The 26,511-nt window shown below is 35.2% G+C and overlaps 1 protein-coding gene across 1 annotated transcript in view; it reads left to right on the forward strand.

Annotated features, from left to right (window-relative positions):
- The window catches only part of CCDC181 (coiled-coil domain containing 181), a gene marked incomplete at its 3' end in the record, with an annotated part of 41,578 nt that overhangs the window by 10,246 nt on the left and 4,821 nt on the right, over positions 1-26,511 (forward strand). Inside the window, exons 2-5 of the mRNA XM_082612064.1 lie at positions 3,685-3,736; positions 9,787-9,906; positions 12,391-13,341; positions 17,832-17,978. Of these exons, the coding sequence (XP_082468190.1) occupies positions 9,790-9,906; positions 12,391-13,341; positions 17,832-17,978 (1,215 nt within the window). The 5' untranslated portion in view covers positions 3,685-3,736; positions 9,787-9,789. The remainder of the gene's footprint in view (positions 1-3,684; positions 3,737-9,786; positions 9,907-12,390; positions 13,342-17,831; positions 17,979-26,511) is intronic.

Here is a 26,511-nt window from a genome sequence, read left to right on the forward strand (position 1 = left end):
CAACATCACTAATCATTAGAGAAATGCAAATCAAAACTACAATGAGGTATCACCTCACACCAGTTAGAATGGGCATCATCAGAAAATCTACAAACAACAAATGCTGGAGAGGGTGTGGAGAACAGGGAACCCTCTTGCACTGTTGGTGGGAATGTAAATTGATACAGCCACTATGGAGAACAGTATGGAGGTTCCTTAAAAAACTAAAAATAGAATTACCATAATGCCCAGCAATCCCAATACTGGGCATATACCCAGAGAAAACCATAATTCAAAAAGACACATGCACCTCCAGTGTTCACTGCAGCGCTATTTACAATAGCCAGGTCATGGAAGCAACCTAAGTGTCCATCAACAGATGAATGGATAAAGAAGATGTGGTACATATATACAATGGAATATTACTCAGTCATAAAAAGGAATGAAATTGGGTCATTTGCAGAGATGTGGATGGACCTAGAGACTATCATACAGAGTGAAGTAAGTCAGAAGGAGAAAAACAAATATCATCTATTAAAGCATATATGTGGAATCTAGAAAAATGATACAGATGAACTGGTTTGCAAGTCAGAAATAGAGATGCAGATGTAGAGAACAAACTTATGGACACCAAGAGGGGGAAGGGGGGTGGGATGAATTGGGAGATTGGGATTGACATATATACACTACTATGTATAAAATAGATAACTAATGAGAACCTTCTGTATAGCACAGGGAACTCCACTGTACAGTAAAAACTAACACAACATTGTAATAAAAACTATACCCAAATAAAAAATAATTAATTAATTAATTAAAAAAAAAGACGGGGACTCCCCTCATGGCACAGTGGTTAACAATCCACTGCCTGCCAACGCAGGGGACATGGGTTCTCTCTGTGGTCCGGGAATATCCCACATGCAGCGGAGCAGCTAAGCCCGTGCGCCAAAACTATTGAGCCTGCGCTCTAGAGCACATGAGCCACAACTACTAAAGCCTGCATGCACAGAGCCTATGCTCTGCAACAAGAGAAGCCACCTCAATGAGAAGCCCACGCACCAAAACAAAGAGTAGTCCCAGCTCACCACAACTAGAGAAAGCCTGCGTGCAGCAATGAAGACCCATCGCAACCAAAAATAAATAAATTAATTATTAATAAAAAATAGAAGATGTGGTACATATATACAATGGAATATTACTCAGCCATAAAAAGGAACGAAATTGGGTCATTTGTAGAGACGTGGATGGACCTAGAGACTGTCATACAGAGTGAAGTAAGTCAGAAAGAGAAAAACAGATATCATATATTAAAACATATATGTGGAATCTAGAAAAATGGTACAGATGGACCAGTTTGCAAGGCAGAAATAGAGACACAGATGTAGAGAACAAACATATGGACACTAAGGGGGAAAAGGGTGGGTGGGATGAATTGGGTGATTGGGATTGACACATATACACTAATACATATAAAATAGATAACTAATGAGAATTGCTGTATACCACAGGGAACTCCACTTTGCTGTACAGTAGAAACTAACACAACGCTGTAAAACAACTATACCCCAATTAAAAAAAAAAATCCCAGTCTTTGATGAGTCATAAATTCCAAACACATTTCTGCTGCCTATTACTAAAACACAGTCATTTATTGATGTTTAACATTTTCTGACTTTGAAGAGCATTAAAGTCCATCTAAGTGAAAGGGCCTGGATAGCAGAAAACTTCTTTTCTTTTTGTACCTGCATTTACCTAAATCATCCTGTTCCTGTATTTCCTTAATTCTCCTTCCTTGTGCAGTCATTGGTAGTCCAAAGGGCTCACACCAGAGAGAAGAGGAAAGAGGACTTTATTTTTCCAACTTCACTGAGGTATGATTGACAAATAAAAATTGTATATAGTTAGGTTATATGACATGATTTTTAAGGTGTACAATATGATGACTTTATATATATAAATATTTTATATGTAAATATTATATAACATTATTAAATATTATACTATATATAATATTTATAAGTATAAATGATTACAACAATCAAGTTAATTAACACATGCATTACCTCCCATAGTTACTTTTCTTTTTTTGGTGATAACACTTAAGATCTACTCTCTAAGCATGGGTCCGGTTGACCAATTCAGTAATATTTTCAAGGTTCATCCATGTTGTAGTATTGAATATTTATCAGTACTTCATTCCTTTTTACAGCTGAAATATTCCATTGAATGGATATACTACATTTTATGTATCCATTCATTATTTTTTGGCCATTTGGGTTGTTTCTGCTTTTTGGATATTATGAACAACAGTGCTATATTCCATTAAAATTTGCAAAAATACTTAAAATATTTAGGAGGGTCAGTGCAAAAAATATTCAACTAGGAGTTCAGAAACGTAAGGTCAACTTTAGCTTTGTAGTAATTCCATGTTCACTAAAGGAGATTTGACTAAAATTCCTCTGAACTTCAACACTTGATAATTATATATTTTTTGTCTTTTTCAAGTGTTTGGCCTAAGACCAAAGTCCTGCAGCAGAAGAAACATTAGTTCATTACAACTATACATTCTACACTGTAGCTAGGAAGTGCACTCAACATTGTAATTAATCTTAACCTTAAATCTTTTCTATGTTTTTTAACTTTAGTCTACTGTCCAGTTGGGAGAATACTTAAAAATTCAGTTTCATATTGCTCCTCTTTGGAGAAAAGTTGCTCTCCATTTTACCAAATGATAGAAATCCTAATAATAAATTAAAATAATCTGAATGGAATGTGCTGAGGAAATATTTTCATTTCTCCCTGTTTTATTTCTGGTATGGAATGGACAATTCCTAAAATCTTGTCATTTGTCACCACAGCCCCAAAATCACCTTGCTCCCCCTTCATACATAAAGATGACCTTTAAGGAGGATTTGAGAAAATTCTAGATGACCATTTTGACATGCTTGAAAGCTGGAGCAAACAACCTATTTCCTTTGACCATTTTCTTGGGCAATAAAAGTTTTTATTTTACTCTATTTTTTAATTGAAATATAGTTGATAATACAATGCTGTGCCAATCTCTGCTGTACAGCAACGTGACTCAGTTATACACATATAGACATGCTTTTTCATATTTTTTCCATTATGTTTTATTACAGCATATTGAATATAGTTCCCTGTGCTATACAGTAGGACCTTGCTGTTTATCCATCCTATATATAATAGGTTACATCTACTAATCCCAAACTCCCAGTCCTTTCCTCCCCCACCCCCTCCCCCTTGGCAACCACAAGTCTGTTCTCCACGTCTGTGAGTCTGTTTCTGTTTCATAGTAGGTTCATTTGTGCCATATTTCAGATTCCACATGCAAGTGATATCACATAGTATTTGTCTTTCTCTTTCTGACTTAACTTCACTTAGTATGATAACCTCTAGCTGCAAAGGTTTGGTTTTGATAAGGGGGGATGGGGTGGGATGGGGAATCTTCCGGTCACTAATTAGCAATGTACTTATCTACTAATGAAAGCTGAAACTACTTTTGGAAGTTAATGGTGAAGAAAACAACTTAACGGAAATATACCTCTAGAATTCATTCTAATAAAGTCCGTATCCGGCAATAGACACACGTTGGAAAACTCAACCCAGAGAGTAAACTTTCCCCAATTCTTACTAACGATCGTGAAACTTGTGGGTGATGCTTGCATTTCTTGGTCGTTTCCCCAGAAACCGCAGCCAGAGAGGTCGTTTGCCCGCACCAGGATGAGCGCCCGGAGAGGTAGGTGTTCTTAAGCTATCGTCTGCGTCTGCGCTGGTCTCCTTGCGCCCTTGTAGTGAAAGAGGCCCGGATGGAAGACGCGGAGACGCGCCGTTGCCATGGCAGCCGGGTCCTGGCTGCTTCGGCGCAGGTGCTGGGGTCTCGCTCGCTTCACTGTCAGAGCTTAGAAAGAGGAGGAAAGGAGAACTCCCCTGGCCGACTTTGTGACCCCAGCCGCTGCGTCTTACACAGGCAGGAGGGGATATAGAGGGAGCGAAGGGAAGGATGATGCGGAGATATTTACGGTGGGAGAGAGGGTAAAGGGGTAAACGTCTGGGACAGCTGGGAGGAAAGGTGGGTAGAGAAGCGAGTGAGGAGACTTCGTGTTGGCGCCTCATCCTTCTGAGTCCGGGGTCCACGGAGCTTGGCGCTGGCGGGGAAGCCTGGCAATTCCGCCTTACTTCGCTCTGTATGAGGGAAACCCCTCAGAGGGTAGCTCCCTTTCTAATTTTTGTCATATTCTTTCGCCTCTAAAAGTTCTCATCCCTGGGAGAAAAAAGTCACTCCTGAAATGTTAGCTTCCATGAAGAGGCTAAGGGATTGTTAGTCGGTGGTACCTTGGGACCCTGGATAGAAATTAAAATTATCACTGATGTTTGTAAAATATTGTTTATCGTCATACTGTGTGACAGATTATGACTTAAAAAAATTTTTACTGATGGGATCACAGTCTGGGTAGGATGCCGCAGTAAGAATGGGCCAGATGGTTTCATGATGTGATTATTGGTTAGCTTTTGCTAACCAATTAAAAGGCGTTTCGTTTGACGTTCTTTCCGTTTTCTTAGATTTTAAACAAGCTTAAAATAGTATGACTGGAGTCAATGATTTAAACTATTTTTGAGTGTTTTGAATCCTGAAAGAAAGTTATCAAAATTGTGTGTATATATGGACTTAGTTTAGACTCACACTAAAAAATCTACAGTCATAACCACATGGGATTTAGCAGACACATAAGAGGAAGGAATTAATTTCTGTCTCTTGCTACAGTTCCTTATTAAGAGGGTGGTTCTGGCCTAAGCCAGGTTTTCACTGATGATACACATTGAATGTGTGAAACTCACAAGGAATACGTGTTAGGTGATTCAGTTTGTGTAAGATGTATTTCTGTTCCAGAATGTAGACTGTGTGCCATATGGCCAGTACCCTGGGGATGAAGATTAAAAAAACTGAAGGGGATTGAATATCCTGTGACGCATTTGAAAAAGGCTTAAGGGACTTCGTTACAAGAGTTTATGCTTTATGTTCTTTGTTTACTTGGGAACTATCCATGAATTTTTTGAAGTTACAGGAGAAGAATGGTACTTGTTATTTGATGAACTTCATTTACTTCCCTGAGTCACTTCAAATATGGCTTTTTTTCTTTTTAATTATAGCATAATAGTTTGATTTAATAATACCTAACATGTTTAGTTTGTAATTATTTTATTTTTATTTATTTTGCTGATTCTGTGTTTTAGTTTTAAATTTGAGTTTTCACATAGGTGAGGTACTTTGTGAATAGTAAAGCGTATCTACTGAGTCTTCAGGCAACCGTTTATTTACAGGTCAGAACCATGTTTTTATGAAATTAAGGGAAAGCACTGATGAGTTCCATAGAAATCTTACTCTAACAATTAGTTATGTAACTTAAACATCTTAAAATAATAAATTTCAAGATTCCTGATCTGAAAATAAAGCTGATTATCCTAAGGCATATGTGGCTGCAAAAAATAGTATTATTTATATAAGTGTTTTGAATCACAGTGAGTTTTAGTCTATTCTACATCATTCTTGGCACCCTTACTTTTTAAAACAATTTTTAAAAATTTATTTATTTTTGGCTGCATTGGGTCTTCATTGCTGTGCGTGGGCTTTCTCTAGTTGCGGCGAGCGGGGGCTACTCTTCCTTGCGGTGCGTGGGCTTCTCATTGTCATGGCTTCTCTTGTTGCGGAGCACGGGCTCTAGGCACGTGGGCTTCAGTAGTTGTGGCGCATGGGCTCAGTAGTTGTGGCTTGCGGGCTCTAGAGCACAGGCTCAGTAGTTGTGGTGCTCGGGCTTAGCTGCTCCATGGCATGTGGGATCTTCCCGGACCAGGGCTTGAACCCGTGTCCCCTGCATTGGCAGGTGGATACTTAACCACTACACCACCAGGGAAGCCCCGGCACACTTCCTTTATTTGGTAGGTAAGTAGACAAAACAGTTTACGTGATTTAGCCTGTTTTGCAGCTTAGGCAGTGATAAATAAACTCACTCTGAAACATTGATTTGTTTTCTTCAGGTCACTTCAAAATATTCCTCTCAACCTCTGATTTCCAAATTATTGAGGCATGACTTTGAGTCCTTTAAGAAAGTCCATTTCCTATTTTTAGCTTAAAAGAAATACGTATCTAGAAGGATACAGTCCAACTAATACATTAGAAATAGTTATAATTATCCAGTTGAATAATTGAGTAGAATAATTAACACTCAGTGTGCCTAAAACTAATTTTGTCTTGAGAGGGAAGGGGAAGTAATATTAAGAACTCTGCAGAGGAAAGGTGGTGACATTTAAATGAAATAGACCTTAGAATTTAAGTCTTGAACTCAGTTATTCAGACACTGATCATTTATTTTAGAGTAAGCATTTTTATGGTACTGTGCATTTGTTTTTACATTCTCTTGCATTTCATAAGTCGGCAGTTATTTGCTAGTTTGCATCTTATAGTAAAAGTTAAAATAAACCTTAAGGGTCATCTAGCTCTATCATTTGTCTAAGGTTTCAGTCTCCTTTGAAACAGTCATGCTGTGATTATCTTCCGAGCTATGTATAAACATTTGATCAACAGGGAACGCAGCTCACTTCAGGGCAAGTTTGAAAATGTAAATTCTGCCTTACATTGTGGAAAAATTTGCCCCTGAGTTTCTAGTCCTTCGTACTAGTCTTACTGTTTGAAATAATGCAAGTCCAACCCTCCTTTACATGGTGACCATTTAAATATTGTAAAGCAGTTGTCATGACTCTCTAGGAGATTTCTCTTCTGTGGGCTAACATTCTGAGGGTTTTCAAGTTTTCCTCAGAATACTGGCTTTAAGGCATTTTATTCTCATAACCCGCCTTCCTCCCTTCTCCTTGTCTTTTATTTCCCTGTCTCCTGGTTTACCAACCTCTCAATGTGTTCCAGCTTGTCTTTTGTTCTCTAAACTGTAACAAACTGCATACAGAGCTTCGTATGTTATCTGTACCTCAGCCAGGTCTCAGCCTTGGAGCCCATTTATGTTTTTGTCCTCATTATTTTTTTTCTAATTGATGTATACTTGACTTACAATGTTGTGTTAGTTTCTGGTGTACAGCAAAGTGATTCATATATTCTTTTTCATATTCTTTTCCATTACGGTTTATCACAGGATATTGAATATAGTTCCCTGTGCTATACAGTAGGACCTTGTTGCTTAACAGTAAGACCTTGTTGTTTATCTGTTTTATATATAGTAGTTTGTATCTGCTAATCCCAAACTCCTAATTTATCCCTCCCCTACCCCCTTTCCCCTTTGGTAACCAAAAGTTTGTTTTCTAGGTCTGTGAGTCTGTTTCTGTTTCATAAATAAGTTCATTTGTGTCATATTTTAGGTTCCACGTACAAGTGATCTCATATGGTACTTGTCTTCCTCCTTCTGACTTACTTCACTTAGTATGACAATCTCTAGGTCCATCCATGTTGCTGCAAATGGCATTATTTCATTGTTTTTTATGGCTGAGTAATATTCCATTGTGTATATATACACACCACATCTTCTTTATCCATTCATCTGTTGATAGTCATTTAGGTTGCTTCCATGTTTTGGCTATTGTAAATAGTGCTGCTGTGAACATTGGGGTGCATGTATCTATTTGAATTATCTCATCCTTTTAACTCATTTTGAACATACTGTGCACTAAAACCTATCAAAAAGTTTTTTTCACACATAGCGTTATCTCTTCTCTTAGCTAGTGCTTGTACAACTAGTGGAAAGATGGTCTCCCACATGCTTTCATTATCATTTGGTGGTGAACAGTAGAAGGAAAAAAATGTGAATCTTGCTTTAGTAAAACTGGCGCCAGGTTAGGTAGTCTGTTCAAACATTTGGGGAGAATAAAATGAAACTAATGGCCACAACAGAGTTTGATGTTTTATGTTTATCAAATCAAACATAATTTCTCTCATTTTGTATCTTAAAAAGTGTACCTAGATTTCATGTGTTCTTGACATCTGTACTTTCTACTTCCAGAAAAGGTTTTAGGCAACTTATTCTTGGTGTAGGAGCAAGAGAAGGCAGGTACAGAAACAAGGTCCCAGGTGTTTGGGGCCCTGAAGATCATATTTCTACAGTTATTTTGAAACTGGACCTAAAATTCTAAGTATATTTATAGAGCATTGCTCTTTTTGTTTAAGTCAATAGTGGAACGTATGCAGATTATTGCTGTATATTTCTACCTTTGGCTGTTTCATGACAATTAGATATACATAAACAATTTTCCCTCAACCATTTTCTTTTTGAAAAGAAAATATGACATCAAACTGATGCCTTCTCACTTCTTCTAGACCCTTCTCCAGGAGCACATTTATGTTCAGGCCACATTGGAAAATTCCATGCACTTCTGTGTTAGTTCTTTCTCAGGCTGTTCTCTTGTCTGGGATAGATGATGAACTCTCGTACTCTTTATTCAAAACCCATCTCATTTTTCCTTGATATTTCCAATTTTAAACTGAGTTAGTTGCTTTTTTATTCTTCTTTCCACAGTCCTTTATAATGTACCTTTTTCCCACTTATCTACATTTTCAATTTTTTTTTTTTTTTGCGGTACACGGGCCTCTCACTATTGTGGCCTCTCCCGTTGCGGAGCACAGGCTCTGGACGCGCAGGCTCAGCGGCCATGGCTCACAGGCCCAGCCGCTCCACGGCGTGTGGGATACTCCCGGACCAGAGCACAATCCTGTGTCCCCTGCATCGGCAGGCGGACTCTCAACCACTGCGCCACCAGGGAAGCCCTCAATTTATGTTTTTTATCTACATTTTAAATTTATGTATTTTGTTTATGTTTGTCTTCTGTATCAGGGCTCAATAGCATATTTTATAATTTTTATAGGAATATTGTAGGTGTTCAACAAATATTTGTCAAAATTGCAGTACATATTCACACATATATATGTTATGCTCACACACATAAAGGCACGTTATAGGTAAAGATTAAAATACTTCCTCTATTTGAAAAATTATGGAGCAAAAACTTAGGACTTGGAACTGACCTCAATTTGCAGATAACTTTAGTTTTTTTGTAAAAATGGCTGAGTGGTATTTTAATAAAAAGTTTTACACCGTTTTCACAAACATTTATTAACTGTCATCTGACATTCTTATTTCTTGTCACTGCCTTCCAGATAGTACTAGGCATCACAGTTTGTTTTTTATGGAAAAGATATATTTTATTTTGAATTGACAACAGTTTGGCTTCTCTGGAAATTAATATTTACTATAACTGAGAGTCAGTTGTTACATAGTTTAAAAAAAAGCTCTCAGGTCACAAATTATAATTATGCTATATAAATTACCAGAAGGATTGAGAAACTGAGGATGAGAATTAATGTAATTGTTTTTATTTGAATATGAGAAAATGTGAATGAGTGAGACTAAAAAGCTGATTCATCAGCTCGTACCTGGACAAGGAGTTTTAATGATTGGTAGGGATGTGGAAAATCCTTCTCTAAGCCTCAGATAGTTTTCTTATCCACCTTTTTCAGTCTCCTTGTAAATAGGGTGTCAGGAATTGCGGCGAGGTGGAATGGTTGTTAGGAGTGGTACACCTAGAAAATGTCGTCTGGCCTTTGTAAGTCTCTCTTTTAGGGTATGCTGATATGTTTATTCTGAACATTCCATAATTTGTGTTTCTGTGTTTAATTAGCTTACCTTTAACCTTAAAGGTAAGCTAATTAAGCATACTCCATACTACCCCTAAAGTGGACATGACGTACACCTTATCGCTTTTAATCTTATAACATTATTCTTTAACAAACAGAAAATGGATGAAAATAAAGAAACTGATTCAAAAGATAGTGGAGAATATGAAGATGACTTTGAAAATGACCTGGAATCGTTGATTAACGAAAAAGAAAAAAGTGGTGCCAGCATAATAGAGGTATATATAAATTGCCAACAGAGTTCATAGTAATTATATTAACAAAGTGTTTTGTAGTTCCTGAGGAGTTTCACATATATTATCTCATCTAAACCTCACAAAATTCCTTTGATATACATAGAACAAGTGTACTTATCCCCGTCTTAGAGATGAGAAAATTGAGGCATGGAGAGTTTAAACGTCCTAAGGCATAGGGCTAATTAGTGAGAGAACAGCGATTACATTAGCACGTAAATAATTTATTGCATCAAAAGTAAAAAACAAATACAGTTAATTTCTACTTTATATGAACCTGGGTGAAATCATGGGTTTATTCTTTTAATATACATGAAAAATAAAACAAATCCTCAAAAACATGGTCTTCAGCTAATATTGGAAACCTTAAGAGTGAATTTTAGGGGAATGAGTATATGGAAAAAAGTAAAAGCTCAAAGACTGAGCCATAGGAATATTTGTAGGAAAAAGTGGATCCATTAAACATGATTCTGTACTATTTATCAGACATGTAGAAGGGAAGTCCAGGAAAATGAACCAGTTCCTGGTTCACAAAAGATTCCTTCTTTCTCTCTTTACATATATACAGTGTGTATGTGTATCCATATATAATATATATGTGTGTATATATATATATGCATATGTATTGACACTAATTATATTATATATGTGTATTACAATAGATAATACGTAATTATTATGTATAATATAATTATTGTCAATAAATAGGGAAGTAATAAAGAAAAGGACCAAGATGGGGATAAGAAAAGGTGACTTTAGAGGGACATTGACTAGAGTAGTTACAACAGAAGCCAGATTTAAGAGAGTTAAGGAAAAGAATATGAGGAAATGAAGGCAGCAGGTTTTACATCACAACGGTCTCTTAGTTCCTTTTTGCTTTCTTATGCAATGGAGAAGACAGATGGGATAGATAATATTTAGAAATGGCAACAGAGTCAAAAGTGGAGACTTTTCCAAGATGACTTTTACATGGGAGTTTTATGCATCTTTAACAAAAAAATAATCAAAATGAGTAGAGGTAGAGATACCCAGAGCAATAATGCTGAACCAAGGTCTCATGACTAGAAGAGTGTGAGAGCCACAGCACAGGGTAATAGAATTAGAGAAGTGATAATGATAAGTCATTGTTTTATTTCTTTATTCATTCATTCAACAAAAAGTAATGATCACCTGCCATGTGTCAGAGGCTGTTCTAAGTGCTGAGGATACAGCAGTGGTCAAAACAGAGTGCTGTAATGAGTCTTGCTCATTCTGGTGGATTATTACAATCACTTTTTCCCTTGAGGCTGGTAGGAAAAATGGATGACAGAGGTTGAAACAGGGGTGAGGGTCGGGGGAAGATTTTATTGTAGTGGGTTTTACAAAGAAGTGAAAGCTAAAGGAGAATTTGGAAACAGATACTATAGAAATGAGCCAGAGAATCAAATACGGCTAAAAAGAAAAATTACAAGGCAGAGATCTTAGTTGGTCTTAGTTGTTTGGTAGTCATTTTAGGGGGCCAAGTTTATTTACTTATTGGACATCCAGCAGTGTTGTGCAGGTTAGGAAGAGAAGGCTGTTAGAAATAGTGACTGAGCTAGTAAAAGAGGAAGGGAATTTTAAGGGGTTGAAGAGAGCAGAAAAGAGTAGCTCCCATGGAACTCTTTCAGGAGGAGAGAATTGTCTGAGAAAGAAAAAATTATATATTTTAGGGGCAAAGTGTTTGGTAGGTGAGGATACATATTTGTAGGAGAGATGCTAGGTAGGAAACCATCAGTTAGAAACAGATGTGGAGCAGGGTTTTGTGATGTGATAATGCTGGTTTATGGTTCATGTGGAATTACATTTTTTAAAAAAGTAAGACCAAGTTATATTAATAGTGTTTAACATAGATTATTGGAGCCTCTGAAGATAGCTGAGGAAAGAGAATCTGATCCAGAGCTAAAACTTACCCTGATATTTGGGTATAGGTCCTGCAGAAAATAGCAGCAATACTAATCTGAAAAGATTATAGGAACCTCAAAATTATTAGGACTTGACCAAAGGCAGTGACCTTGTAATGGTCCTGGGGAGAAAGATATCTTTTTGAAAAATACAAATATTACAAGGAGAAAACATTTAAAAATATATTCTTCTGAAACTGTAAAGGGAGGAACATTTTATAGAGGGAGGAATATTAAAATAATATTGTACTATTTGTAGGTACATTTTTATACATTGGCATAAAATTAAAAAAAAATAACCAGTCTAGTACTTAACAACATCAAATTCAAATTTAGAGTTAAATTTTTCCTGAAGTGCTTTTCCCTTGGGGTGCTCATAAATATGAATTAGAAAATTATGAGTGAAGTATGAGCAGGAAGCATGTAAATTTTCCCACTTATAAAATAAATTATATGAGCATGAAAATCCATTTTGGATTGTCTACATATAAATGGACAAAAGAGTCTCAATTTTTACTGAAAATGAATCTCATCTCTGTTTTTCTAGAAGGCTTGTGGGAATGAAGAGAATATTAACCAAGGCTTAAAAGAGAATGAAACAGAAATAGAACACTCCAAGCAGCTTTCTGATCCTGACAAATCTTTCAAGGATGAGGTTTCATCGAGAAGAAATGACTTCATTTCTGTACAAAGTATTCAACCTTTGGATCCCGTATCAGATTCAGACAGTGAAAACTCTTTACAGGAATCCAAACTAGAAAGCCAGCAAGACGTGGAGGAGGAAGAGGATGAGGAAGTAAGGAGGTATATTATGGAGAAAATTATACAAGCCAACAAGCTTCTACAAAATCAAGAACCCGTGAATGATAAAAGGGAACGAAAACTTAAATTCAAGGACAAATTAGTTGATTTGGAAGTTCCTCCTCTGGAAGACACTGATACTTACAAAAATTATCTTGTAAATGAAAGTAATGTGTCTGGAAAACTGTCTCAGTTATGTATTTCCAATGAATTTGCACAAGAAAATGTGCTCCTGTCGCTTACTGATGAAAATTCTGAAGAAAACAAGGATAGGAAAATACTAGTAGAGAGAGATGGAAAGTTTGAACTTCTGAATTTACAAGACATTGAGAGTCAGGGGTTTTTGCCCCCCATTAATAATGCTAATTATACAGAAAATGAACCTCAGCAGTTGTCACCCAGATCTCCCAATTTACCTGTCAGTGGAGTCAAGAAAGAAGAGCCAATAGCAAAAATTCATGCTCTTGCTCACTCGTCAACAGAAGAGCAACTGGCTTATATCCCTCAGCCACCACCCAACCCCAAGACTCATCCAGGTTCTGCTGCCAACTCAGATCGAAGTAAGGGGAATGGAAAATCTAGTCATAGGACACGGTCTGCAGATGTACCTCCAGTGACCTCAACATACTGTCTCTCTCCTCGACAGAAAGAACTGCAAAAACGACTAGAACAAAAGAGAGAAAAGCTAAAGAGAGAGGTGAGAGCACAAGTGGGCATTATATTGAAAGTAGAATATGTTTTTATGTTTTATAAATGCTGTAGGAATTGAAATGGTTCTCAAATTATTTGCTATATCTACTTGCTTGTTTTGTTTTTCTTTTGTTAGATTAAGTGGTTAAGTGTTAAGCATCTGTATTTATGGAACAAACACCATGATTACCTTGGTCCTTTCTGGTAAGCATCACAAAAGCATAGTAATGAATGACCCATGTTAGAGCTAGAGGAGACCTCAGTGATGACTTCATCTGATCCTTTCATTTTAAAGGTGAGACTCAGAGAAGTTAAGTGAGTGCTGAAAGTAATCTTGTTATGAGGTAGGTGAAAATCAGATGTCAGATGAAAAAATGAAGGCACAAATTTGTTGGGGTTCAGGAGGCAACAGGTGGGACTGGATTATGTTCTCTGGTGTGTGTGTGTGTGTGTGTGTGTGTGTGTATTTCATATATCTTCCAGGCCTACTGATGGAAGAATTTTTCACATATTGAGGTATGGGGAAGTCATTCTGGCTTATACATGATTTGTCTTGAACTTTATGCTAACTAGAACAGCCTGTCTTATGGCCTGTAAAGCATACATTGTACACCTGCTTTCACCATTAAAGGAAAAAAAGAATATATTTACCAGATTGCTTAGAATGTCCACTTTGAAGATAGGATAAATGCTCCCCCACTTCCCATGACACCAATGCTAATACTCCTTTAAAGATGAGGTTCCCTTCCCAGACACCAAGGTCATACTGAATTACTGTGTACATGTTAATTTGTCTCTTTTGAAACCTTGAAGGGATGTACCCCTCTCACGCTTGATGTTCTTTGTTCTGACAAGATATAAAACTATGGTCCAAGTATCCAAAATGGCACTGGGTGGCCATCGTGGATGTGGTTTCAGATGTATTCCTGTATCACCGAGAACTTGAATTTTCTGAACTGTATCAAGCTCAAGTATATCAGCAGACCTTTCCAAAATAATATCTGCCAGCTGCAGCCTTATGCTCTCAAGGTCTCCCCTTGAGATACCATTTCAGATACCAACCATTTCAGATACCAACCAATCCTTGCTTAACAAGCACCCTTATTTCTTGCCAGCTTCAATCCTGGTTCTTGACAAACAACTTATGTAACTTTGCAGTTTTTGATTATATATATGCCTCCCCCATTTTGTAGTCCAGTGGAACACAATTCAAGTGGTTCTTGAATTTGTGTCTCCTGGGCTATAGTCCTTAGTTTTGCTGGAATAAAACTCTTTTCTATTCCTATTACAGATTATTTTCGTCAACACTACAGTTCCTTGATTTCAGGGGTTTTAGTTTTAGATTAAGAATAGAACCTCATAACCTAAATGAAATGTCTCCAAAATGCCATACAGAATCCAAAATTATTATTATTTTGGGAGTTTTTTCTTGCTCTTAAATAAAAGTATTTTATAATTGAAAATTCTAGGTACTAAAACTGGGGAATTTTCTCTAAATTACCTAAATCAGCGCCCTGGTTCTCTGTTTTACTGGATACCTGATAGCATGAAGCTGAACCATATAAAATGTCTAACTGTAAATACCAAACTGCAACAGAATCACAGTTAATAGAACCTTACAATTAGAAGAAACCTTAAAGATTATTTTACAGGTGAGAAAACTATAGTCTAGATCATTTAAATAACTTTATTGAAGTCCCTCAACTTGTCTGTAGCAAAGTCAAAATCCCAGTTTTCTTGTCATTTGTTGAGAAATGGTATATTTTCTACTTATGTAGGAAATTATCATGGAAATTTCTGGCATTTAAATCAAACTCACATTAGAAGAAAAAGATAAAAAAATGAAGTTAGTAAGAACGTGTAACCTATAGCACACTCAGGTAGGAATCTGAAAGGGTGCATACTTAATAAAATTTTGCTTACTTGGGTACTGAAATCTGAACTCTAACAGTCAGACTCAGCTTACTTGTTTCAGGTATATAATAGGTACTTAAAAGGATCTATTAACTCAGAACTTTATGATAACACAAAAGAATTTGTTGAGAATAACTGAACTATATGTTTGCTGTACACACATATACATCTATATGTGTATTTGTGTATATACTTCTGTAAAAGTTATGCAGGAGGTTTTATATAATTTTATTGTCTTTTCACTAATGAATTAATGGTCATCTTTAACCGGTATGACTGATGGATAGTTCTGTTTTTCTCTTGATCCTCTTTTTTAGGTGTCAAACGCTCTGTTTTGGGATATACTTTTCTCATGTCAGGATCCTCATAATTAAATTTCCCTTTGCTTACGTACTTGCTGAAGGCATTGTCTTTAAGTGCTAAGAATTTAAAATATTTTTAGTTGGTTTCAGGGGAAGGCTTTCCTTTTTTTTTTTTGCGGTACGCGGGCCTCTCACTGTTGTGGCCTTTCCCGTTGCGGAGTACAGGCTCCAGACGTGCAGGCTCAGCGGCCATGGCTCATGGACCCAGGCGCTCCGCGGCATGTGGGATCTTCCCGGATCGGGGCACGAACCCGTGTCCCCTGCATCGGCAGGCGGACTCTCAACCACTGCGCCACCAGGGAAGCCCAAGGCTTTCCTTTTTTATGCCCAGCAAAATATTTGCTGGGTTGGGCAGCTATACTCCATCTCTCTACACTAAGTGCATCATTTCACTGTTCTCTCTGGCAACTGTAGTATCTGTGCTTTGGCTGATATCTTCTGTATAATCCAGATGTTCCATCTGGAAAAATAATTGTCTTATAATACTGTCTATATTCATGCAAGGCATCCAAAATCCTTTTGGTAAAAATGAACTTAAATATAAAATTTAATATTTAATAAGTTCACATATTATATAATGTAAGCTCCTTTACAGCTTAGAAAATAGTATACTGGTATTTTAAAAGACATTTTATGCCGTTAATTGGATAGAATTTTTCCTTTCCTTCCTATATGTTGTTCAATCAAAAAGAATTAGAAGGGCTTGCTATATTGTCAAAATGTAAGGAAAGAACTCTGAATTCCATTATTTGAAAACAGTTTAAACATGGATTCTATAATTCACTTTATTTCCATGCTAAAATTTTAGTATTGGAAGAGACTTAAGAGCTTGTTAATACAACTTCATTTTATAGATGAGTTAAGTGGTTTGCCCAAACTGACATACTATGATGGCAGTATGATTGTTAATCAGATCTCCTAACTTCTAGCTTGGTGCTATTTCCACTGTGACATGCTGCTTTGTTCCCAGTAACTATTTTATAACTCTTCATAATTGGTTTATGCTTAAACCAGTGAGGTACTCTCACTTCTAGTTTAAGTAACTTTCTTTTATAACATTAGTTGAATAATGCAGTTTTAAAAGTGCATTTTGTTCTCATAGTTAACTAATTACTTAAATATTTTTCTGATAGCAGAAATGTTACTTTATGATTATACACTAGTTGAAAATATTTTTAAACATTATAAAAAACATCTCAAACACATACGAAGGTACAATTAACCCCTGTGTCTCCATTACCCAGGTTCAAAAGTTATTGAGACTTTGACATATTTGTTTCATCTCTTCCTTTTTTGGCTGAGGTATTTTAAAAAATTTATTTATTTATTTATTTATTTTTGGCTGTGTTGGGTCTTCGTTGCTGTGCATGGGCTTTGTCTAGTTGCGGCGAGCCAGGGCTACTCTTCGTTGCGGTGTGTGGGCTTCTCATTGCGGAGGCTTCTCTTGTTGCGGAGCATGGGCTCTAGGCACACGGGCTTCAGTAGTTGCAGTGCGTGGGCTCAGTAGTTGTGGCTCGCAGGCTCTAGAGTGCAGGCTCAGTAGTTGTGGCACACGGGCTTAGTTGCTCCGCAGCATGTGGGATCTTCCCGGACCAGGGATCGAAGCCACGTCCCCTGCATTGGCAGGCGGGTTCTTAACCACTGTGCCACCAGGGAAGTCCCTGGCTGAGGTATTTTTAAAGCAAGTCCTAGATAGCCCATCATTGCTACTTGTACACTTCAGAAATGATTGTACGTGTCAGAAAGAAAATGATTATAGCATTTTGTTTTGTAACCACAATGCCATGTATCACAATTAACAAATTTAACAATAATGTAAAAATTTTAAGACATTTATAGTGCTTCTATAGACCCCATGTAGTGCTTCTAGAGTGTGGTGTTTTTTTTCTCTTTTGCACAGCTGCAATTTGGGGAGTTAAATACCAAGAGTAAACTAGGAAGTGAAGGAGAGATCCAAGGAATTCTTGAACAGCATGTTGTATAATATAGATCTATGTAATTGTAGACTTTATCTTGACAATTTAATTTATCTGAAAAGTCCTCATTTTTTTCCCTAAGCAAATTAGAGGTCCTGTTTTTTAGGGGGGCCCAACTTACAGATGGAAATTTTTAGGGGCAGGGAATCCTAATTTCAGACCTCAAAATGTATCTCTCTACTTTGATAACACATATATAATTTTATTAATTTTTCATTAATGTGTTTGGATATTCCTTCCACCAGGAAGAACAAAGGAAAATAGAAGAAGAGAAAGAAAAGAGAAAAGAGAATGACATGGTGTTTAAAGCATGGTTGCAAAAGAAGAGAGAGCAGGTCCTAGAAATGAGGAGAATTCAGCGAGCAAAGCAAATTGAAGACATGAACAGTAGAGTAAGTAAAACTTCTCTGTGAAAAACAAGTTCATACAGATATGAAAGCTGAATTTATTTATAGAAGGGAGTCTATCAGACTAAAAACCTATGGAAGAAGTAGAAAAAGTGGTCCAAGAACTACCCTTGCAAAAGATGCCACATGCAGATGACTTATAATTAAATTCTAAGAAGGCTTGTAAAAATCAAATGATTCCTACTTTATTCAAACATTTATAGCACAGAAAAGGGAAAGGTACCAATTCATTTTTTTAAGATAGTATAACTTTGATATTTAAATAGGACAATGCACACAAAAACCCTACAGACTGGTCTCACTTGAGAGTAGATGTATAGAAATCTTACATGAAAACTAACAAAGACATCAAATTATTTAATTTTTTAAAGTTCAAAATATACAAAGAACCCAAGAGAAAGTACAAAAATCATCTATATCCATACTATTTAAAAAATGTATATAAAGTAAAAATTGAAAATTCAATCCTAAGCCCTTCTAGGCTCATCCCCTAGTGGTAACCGCTTTTAACAGTGTGCCACAAATCCTTCCAGGTCTTATTTATATTTACATGTTTATGTGCTAAAAAATTATTATATGGTTTGATTTTTTTCACTCATTCATCACGGACATATTTCTAGATCATTACATTTAGATCTCTCTTTTCAAATAGGTGCATGATATTCTACTCTTCAGAGGTAACTTAATTTATTAAACCATTCCTCATTTGTACATATTTAGATTGGTTCTAATACTGCTCTATTAATTAACAGTGCTGTTGTGAACATGTGCATTCTGTAGGAGAACATCAATATTCTGTAGGAGAGTTTCTTGGAAATTTATGACTTATTGGATGTCCAGAATGAAAGCAGTGGTTAAACATGCAAAATTAACCTCCTAAAAGGTCATATCAGTTTATAGTCCCTCCAGCAGTATGGAAGAGTGAATGTTTAACACAACCTGTCTAACATTGTACATAGTTTATTTTCTTAATTTTTCTTTGAATTAATAATATACATATTATTGTATACAAATGTGTGTATTCTGTGAATTTCCTATTTATAGTCTTTTCTTTTTTGTTTTATTTTTCTTATTGCATTGTATATTAGAGATTTTAATCCTTTGTTTATTATGTCTGTAAATATGTTTTCCTAGGCTGACAAAATGATACATTTTTACATTTATTTACATTTATTATGCCATTTGTAGAAATTTTTAGCTTTTAAAATCTTGGGATGGATGGTACCTTTTAAGGTAGTAGACCTGAAACCACAAACTAAAAGAGAAAATATTGAGAAATTTGACTGCAACTGTATAGTAAAATAATGCTGTGCTATATAACCAAGTAGGGTTTATTTTAGGAAGGAAATTATGGACCAATAATAACAAATCTATTAATATATTCAGTATATAATAGGTAGATAAAGGACAATTTATGGTTATCTTGAAAGATATAGAAAGGGTATTTACTAGTATTTATTATAATTTATTTTTAAGTATTTCTAATAAAATGTGGGTTACAATATAAATACCACCTTAGGAAATACTATAGCCATACCCATTAAAGTCAGAGATAGGTAAGACTCCCCTCTATAATAATAATTTTATTCTGGGAGTTCTATCCAATTTATCAAGAGAAAAGGAAATGAGGTATAAGTATTAGCAAAGTGGTCTTTTATATTATAAATATACAAAAATTTATAGTCTTTCTGTATTCCAGCAAAAACCTCATAGAAAAATATAAAAGGGGAAGGAATATAGGCATATATAAAAAACCTTGAGCTGAACAGGAATGTGTAAGACCTCTATGGAGCGTCTTTGCAGGGGACCAAAAAGGTGAATTTGGTAAATGAAAATAAATATAATATTCCTAGATGGGGGGAAAATATTATAAATATATGAGTTATTTGCTAAATGAAAACAAATATGATACTCCTATAATATTCCTGGATGAATGAACTAAATATTACAAAGATTTGGGTTCCTCCAAATTTATCTTTATATTTAATGTAATATCCATTAAAAACTGATTAAGACTTTTAAATTGTCATAATTGTTAGTGTTACTATTAATATTTATATTATTAAAGCAAAACTTTTGAATTTTCCAATAAAAAATGGACAAAGGATATGTATAATAAGTTCAAATAATATGGATAAATAGAGTTGTCCATAATATATGAGAGCAAGATACAAATTTGGTAGAGTCAAAGAAATGCCAATTTAAATTTTTTCATGTATTTGATAGATATTTTTTAACTGCTTACTATATGACAGATGCTATTCTAGGGACAGCATGGAAAAAATAGGTTTATTTTTAATTAATTAATTAATTAATTAATTTGTTTGTTTGAGCTGGGTCTTATTTGCGCCAGGTGGGCTCCTTAGTTGCAGCTCGAGGGCTCCTTAGTTGCAGCTTGCCGGCTCCTTAGTTGTGGCATGTGGGCTCCTTAGTTGTGGCTTGCCAGCTCCTTAGTTGAGGCACGCGGGCTCCTTAGTTGTGGCAGGCGAACTCTTAGTTGCGGCATGCATGTGGGATCTAGTTTCCTGACCAGGGGTTGAACCCAAGCCCCCTGAATTGGGAGCATGGAGTCTTAAGCACTGCACCACCAGGGAAGTCCCAGAAAAATAGGTTTAGTCTATGTTTTATAACTCTCATCTAGTAGGGATTGAAAAAAAATTTTAAGTCTCAGTATAAAACAAATTTATAATTATAAATGGTGATGAATGCTATGGAAAAAAGGAGCTATGAGAGATCATAATGAGGCAAATAAGTGTATCAGGAAAGATTTTTCTGTTGAGTAAAGTAGAAATAGAAATTAGGCCAAGAATTAGAGGAATTTGTTTTAAGCCAGGAGAACATGTGAGAATGCCTGAGACAGGAACTAACTTGGTGAGTTTGAGAGGATCCAGAAAGTGAGCAGGAATCAGATCATGTGGCATGTTGGGGTCTATAATTTTGTATTTAATCCTGTTATGGGAAGCCATTGAGATTATTTAAACAGAGGAGTGATATATTAGATTTGCAGTTCCACAAGATCACTCTGACTGCCATGCTGTGAATGGATTGGAGGGGGCAAGAACAGATATGCGGAGAGCAGTTAGAAAGCACATATAGTGGTCGAGGTGAGAAATGATGGTGACTTGGGCTAGAATTATAACAGCAGAGAGAGAGAGAAAGAGAGATGTGAAATGTGATATTTGTTTTAGAGTATTAATTGAAGGAACTTCATAATTAACTAGATATGTGAGTGAGGAAAAATGAGGTGTAAAGAGAATACACCAGGTTTCTCTTCTGAGCAACTTGGTGGATGATGGTGCCACTCACTGGAGCAGAGAAAAGATACTGATTGAAGGAAATTATCATTTCAATTGTTGAGTTTGAAGTACCTACAAAACTTTCAGGTAAAGATGTTGAAGACTGACTGAAGAAATGTGTCTAGTATTCAGGACAGAGGTTGGGGCTGGAAATATGAATGAGAAGATTAGTGATTTCAAAGATGGGGATGTTGATGTGGCTACTGGAGTGGGTGGCAAGTGCAGTGAAGAAAGGCGTAGAAAATGAAAAAATGAAAAATCTGTGAGGCTGGATGTCAAATGGCTCATTCATTTAGTTATAAGTGTTACTTGGGATTAGGATGGAGAGGTACATTGAGCCAGTTGTGACCAGAGATGTTAGAGTAATATAGTCAAATAATATAAATATCAAAGGAGCATGGCTTTACTTAAGAGTAGATAAGAAGTTCTCTACTCTTCAGGAGTTCTGAAGAAGTATGAAGGAATAAAGAGTGTATTAACTTCTTCACCAGACCTCTGAAGTACTTGAAGTATGGCAAAAAAATGCAGCTTCCATTTGAGAGAGAAAAGCTGTGTCTTACGGGAGAATCAGGATTTGGGTAAGAAAGGAGGTTTAAGGCCAGGGTCCTAGCAATGGTTTGGGAGAATGAGGGATGTTTGGAAGTCTTTATATTATTGAATGGGAATTATAGAGAAGAAACTAGAAAGATTTTGGAGGGAGTGAAGGAATTCGAGATTGGGTAGGTTAGAAGGATAGCACATTACTGTAGTATTTAAGAGTAAAGAAATTGAGAGGAGCTTACGTTTCAATCACTGACCAAGATAAACGCCTGTGACAGCACTGCTGATAATTTCCCAGGGGATGATGGACCTTCAGGCCTCATGGCATTCAGCCTTATGTTATATTTTTATTGGGCATTTGTAAAAATAAATGTATACCTTAATTTTCTATTGTGTTCTCTTTAGAGATAATAAAACCTTGAATTGTATTCTCTAAAAACATGAGCCACGTTGAACATAATTTAAAATTTTTTGGTTAGAAGATATCATGGTTATATATTTCCCTTTGGAATTTTAATTTTTTGCTATATTTTAAGTCTGTCTCAAAAATTAACTTTAGCTAGAGATTATATCATAAACAAATAATATTCTGAAGAACTTCTGTGAACTTTGTCTCTGCTGAAGCTGAGCTATAGTATACTTTGGCAGTTGATTAATTTGGCTTATTAATGCATTGTGATAGTAAGTGTATTTTGCTTGTCACTTCTGTGGGATATCTTGTATAATGTGAGTCATAGTTTCCAGAAAATATCCTTACAATATATAGATTGTAGAATGACCTATTTTACATTGAATTAAAAATGCTTTTAGGTGATGGAATTTTTATTGCCATTTAAGGAAGAATAGCTAAAAATGTCTTTCCATCTTTGTAATGAGCTTTGCTTCTCTTGGTCAGTGTTATATATAAGTGATACGTGTGCACTGTATGTATATACACACATATGCAAGCATATGTATGCATGTCATCACTCTATCTAGGTGAACTCTCCGTGGACAGTTGCATATATTTTGTATTCTACATTTGGATGTTGTGTTGTATTAATGTCAATGGGCTGAAGTTGGTCGATAATGTTGTTTAAATCTTCTATATCCTTACTGTTTTCCCCCTCTTTGTTCTATGAAGTACTGAGAAAGTTATGTTAAACTATCATTGTGTACTTGTTTATTTCCCTTCTAGTTCCATTGGGTTTTGCTTCATATTTTTAAAAGTTTTGTGTGTATGCATTTATGAATTTATGTCTTCCTGATTGAATGACATTTTCACATTATGAGTCCCTCTTATCTTGAAATCTACTTTGTCTGATGTTAATGAAGTCACAGTAACCTTCTTATGTTTAACATTTTCATGTTATAGCTTATTTCATATTTTAATTTCAATTTATCTGTCTTTATATTTGAAGAGTTACTTGTGAAAACAGGATATATTTGGATCTTTTAATCTAGAAATTTGTTACTTTTAACAGGAGTTCATTTATATTTAATTATAATTATTGATAAGGGTAGGTTTTAAGTTTACCATCTTGATATTTGTTTTCTATTTGTTTCATTTGTTTTTAACTCCATTATTCCTCTTTTTTATGCCTTCTTACAGAGATTAATCAAGTATTTAAAAAATATTCCATTTTATTTTCTTATTGGCTTTTAGTTATACCTCTGAATTATTTTTGAAATCATTGCTTTAGGGATTATGATATGTATATCCTAAATCGTTATCAGAAATAGATTGTTTTTGAAGTTTTTTTAAATTTGATATGGAATTTTGGGTTGACAGTTTTTTCTTTTTTTCCTTTCAGCACTTTACAGATGGTGTTCAGTGGTTTTCTTGCATCCATTGTTTCTAATTAGAAGTCAGTTGTAACTCTTATCATTGTCCCTTTGTATGAAATGTTTTTTCTGTGGCTACTTTAAACTTTTTCTGATGTGAATTTCAGCAGTTTAGTAGATGTGTGACTCTCTTTGAATTTGACTAACTTGGGCTTTGCTGAGCTTCTTGTATCTGTAGGTTGATGTTTTATACCAAATTTGGGAAATTTTTGGCCACTATTTTTACAAATTTTTTTTCTGTCCTATTATCTTTCTCTTATTATTCTGGAAATCCAGTTTTACATATGATAGAATACTTGCTGTTATCTCAGATGTTACTAAGGTTCTGTTTGTTAAAACATTTTTCCTTTTTTCAGCTTGCATAATTTCTATTGATCTATCTTCTGGCATTGATATCACTTAGGCAATGTCCAATCTACTGTTAAGCTCATTCAGGGAATTTAGGTTGATTTTTGTCTTTTAAATTTCTATTTCTTTTTGTGTGTGTTTGTGTGATCTGTCTTTTTTTTTTTTAGTTGTATTGAAATATAATTAATAAAAAAATTGTAAGATAAAGTGTACAACATGATTTGATACACATATACATTATTAAAGGATTCCCCCCATTAAGTTGATTAAGATATATATCACCTTCCCCCTTTTTGGAGAAAAGATTTAAGTTCTACTCTCTTGGCAAATTTCAGTTATATAATAAAGTGTTATCAACTATACTCACCATATTATACATTAGATCCTCAGACTTTTTTCACCTTATAACTGAAAGTTTGTACCCTTTTACCAACTTCTCCCTATTTCTCCCAACCCCCCAGTGGTGGTTTCCTCATAACCACCACTCTCCATTTCTATGAACTAGACTTTTGTTAAGTTTCCACATGTAAATGGTGCTACGCAGTATTTGTCTCTGGCATATTTCACTTATAATAATGCCCTCCAGGTTCAGGTTCATCCATGTTACTGCAAGTTATAGAATTTCCTTCTTTTTTAAGGCTGAATAATATTCATGTGTGTGCGTACGTGTGTGTGTGTGTGACATTTCTCGATCCATTCATTCATCTACAGACACTTAGGTTGTTTTCATACTTTGTCTGTTGTGAATAATGATGCAACGAACATGGGAGTGCAGATATCTCTTCTAGATAATTTTTTTTCCCTTGGATATATACCCAGAAGTGGGATTGCTGGATCATATAATAATTCTATATTTAATTTATTGAGGAACCTCCACACTGTTTACCATAATGGCTATACCAGATTACATCCCCACCAACCATGCACAAAAGTTCCCTTTTCTCCACATCCTTGCCAGCATTTGTTTACTCTTGTCTTTTTTGATAATAGCCATCCTAAAATGTATGAGATGATATCTCATGGTGGTTTTTGTTTGCATTTTCCTGATGATGAGTGATGTGGAGCATGTTTTCATGTACAAGTTGGTCATTTGTATATCTTATTTGAAAAAATGTCTATTTAAGTCCTTTGCCTATTTTATAATTGGGCTTTTTTCTTTTTTGCTATTGAATTATATGAATTCCTTGTATATTTTGGATATAACCCCTTATTGGACATATAGTTTGAAAATATTTTATCTCAGTCAATAGGTTGCCTTTTCATTTTGTTGAAGATTCCCTTTGCTGATCACAAGCTTTTTAGTTTGATGTAGTCCCATTTTAAAATGATTGCTTATGCTGTCTTTGTTTTGCTATCAAATCCAAAAAATCATTTCTAAGAACAATGCTAAGGAGTTTATCCTTGATATTTCTTTCTAGGAGTTGTACTGTTTCAGGTCTTACACACAGTCTTTAATCTATACTGAGTTGATTTTTGTGTATGGTGTAAGACAGGTGTTCAGTTTCATTTTTTTGTATATAGCAATTCAGTTTTACCAATTTCATTTGTTGAAAACACTGTCCTTTCCTCATTGTTATTTTTGGTTCCTTTGTTGAAAATTAATTACCATATATGCATGCATTGATTTCGGGCTCTCTGTTCTGTTCCATTGATCTATGTATCTGTTCTGCCAGTACCATAGTGTTTGATTACTTTAGCTTTATAATATACTTTAAAATCAGGAAGTGTGATGATTCCAGCTTTGTTCTTCTTTCTCAAGATTACATTGGATATTTGGATCTTGTACAAATTTTAGGATTTTTTTTTCTATTTTTGTGAAAAATTCCATTGGAATTTTTATGGGGATTATAATGAATTTTTAGATTGTATGGACAATTTTTAAATAGTATGGACATTTTAACAGTATTAGTTTTTTGAGTCCATGAGCATGGAATACCTTTCCATTCATTTGTGTCTTCTTCAGTTTCTTTCATCAATGTCTTTTTGTTTTCAGCATATAGATCTTTCACCTCCTTAGTTAAATTTATTTCTAAGTACGTATTTCATTCTTTGTGATGCTATTTTAAAAGGGCTTATTTAATTAATTCTCTTTCAGATAGATTGTTGTTAGTGTATAGAAACACAACTGAGTTTTTTATATTGATTTTATATCCTGCAACTTTACTGAATTGGTTTATTAGTTCTAACATTTTTAGGGTGGTGAAATCTTTAGGGTTTCTATATCATATAGAATAATATAATAATGTCATGTAATCTGCAAATAGAGCAGTTTTACTTCTTCCTTTCTAATTTGAATGCCTTTTATTTCTTTTTCTTGTCTCATTGCTCCAGATAGGACTTCCAATACTGTGTTGAATAAAAGTGGTGAGAATGGGCATCCTTGTCTTGCTCCTGATATTAGAGGAAAAGCTTTCAGCTTTTCACTATTGTGTATGATGTTAGCTGTGGACTTGTGATATATAGCCTTTATTATGTTGAGGTATATTCTCTTTATACCCCATTTCTTGTGA

Source organism: Mesoplodon mirus (assembly GCF_964341445.2).
Source record: "Mesoplodon mirus genome assembly, chromosome: 3".
NCBI classification, from domain to species: domain Eukaryota; kingdom Metazoa; phylum Chordata; class Mammalia; order Artiodactyla; family Ziphiidae; genus Mesoplodon; species Mesoplodon mirus.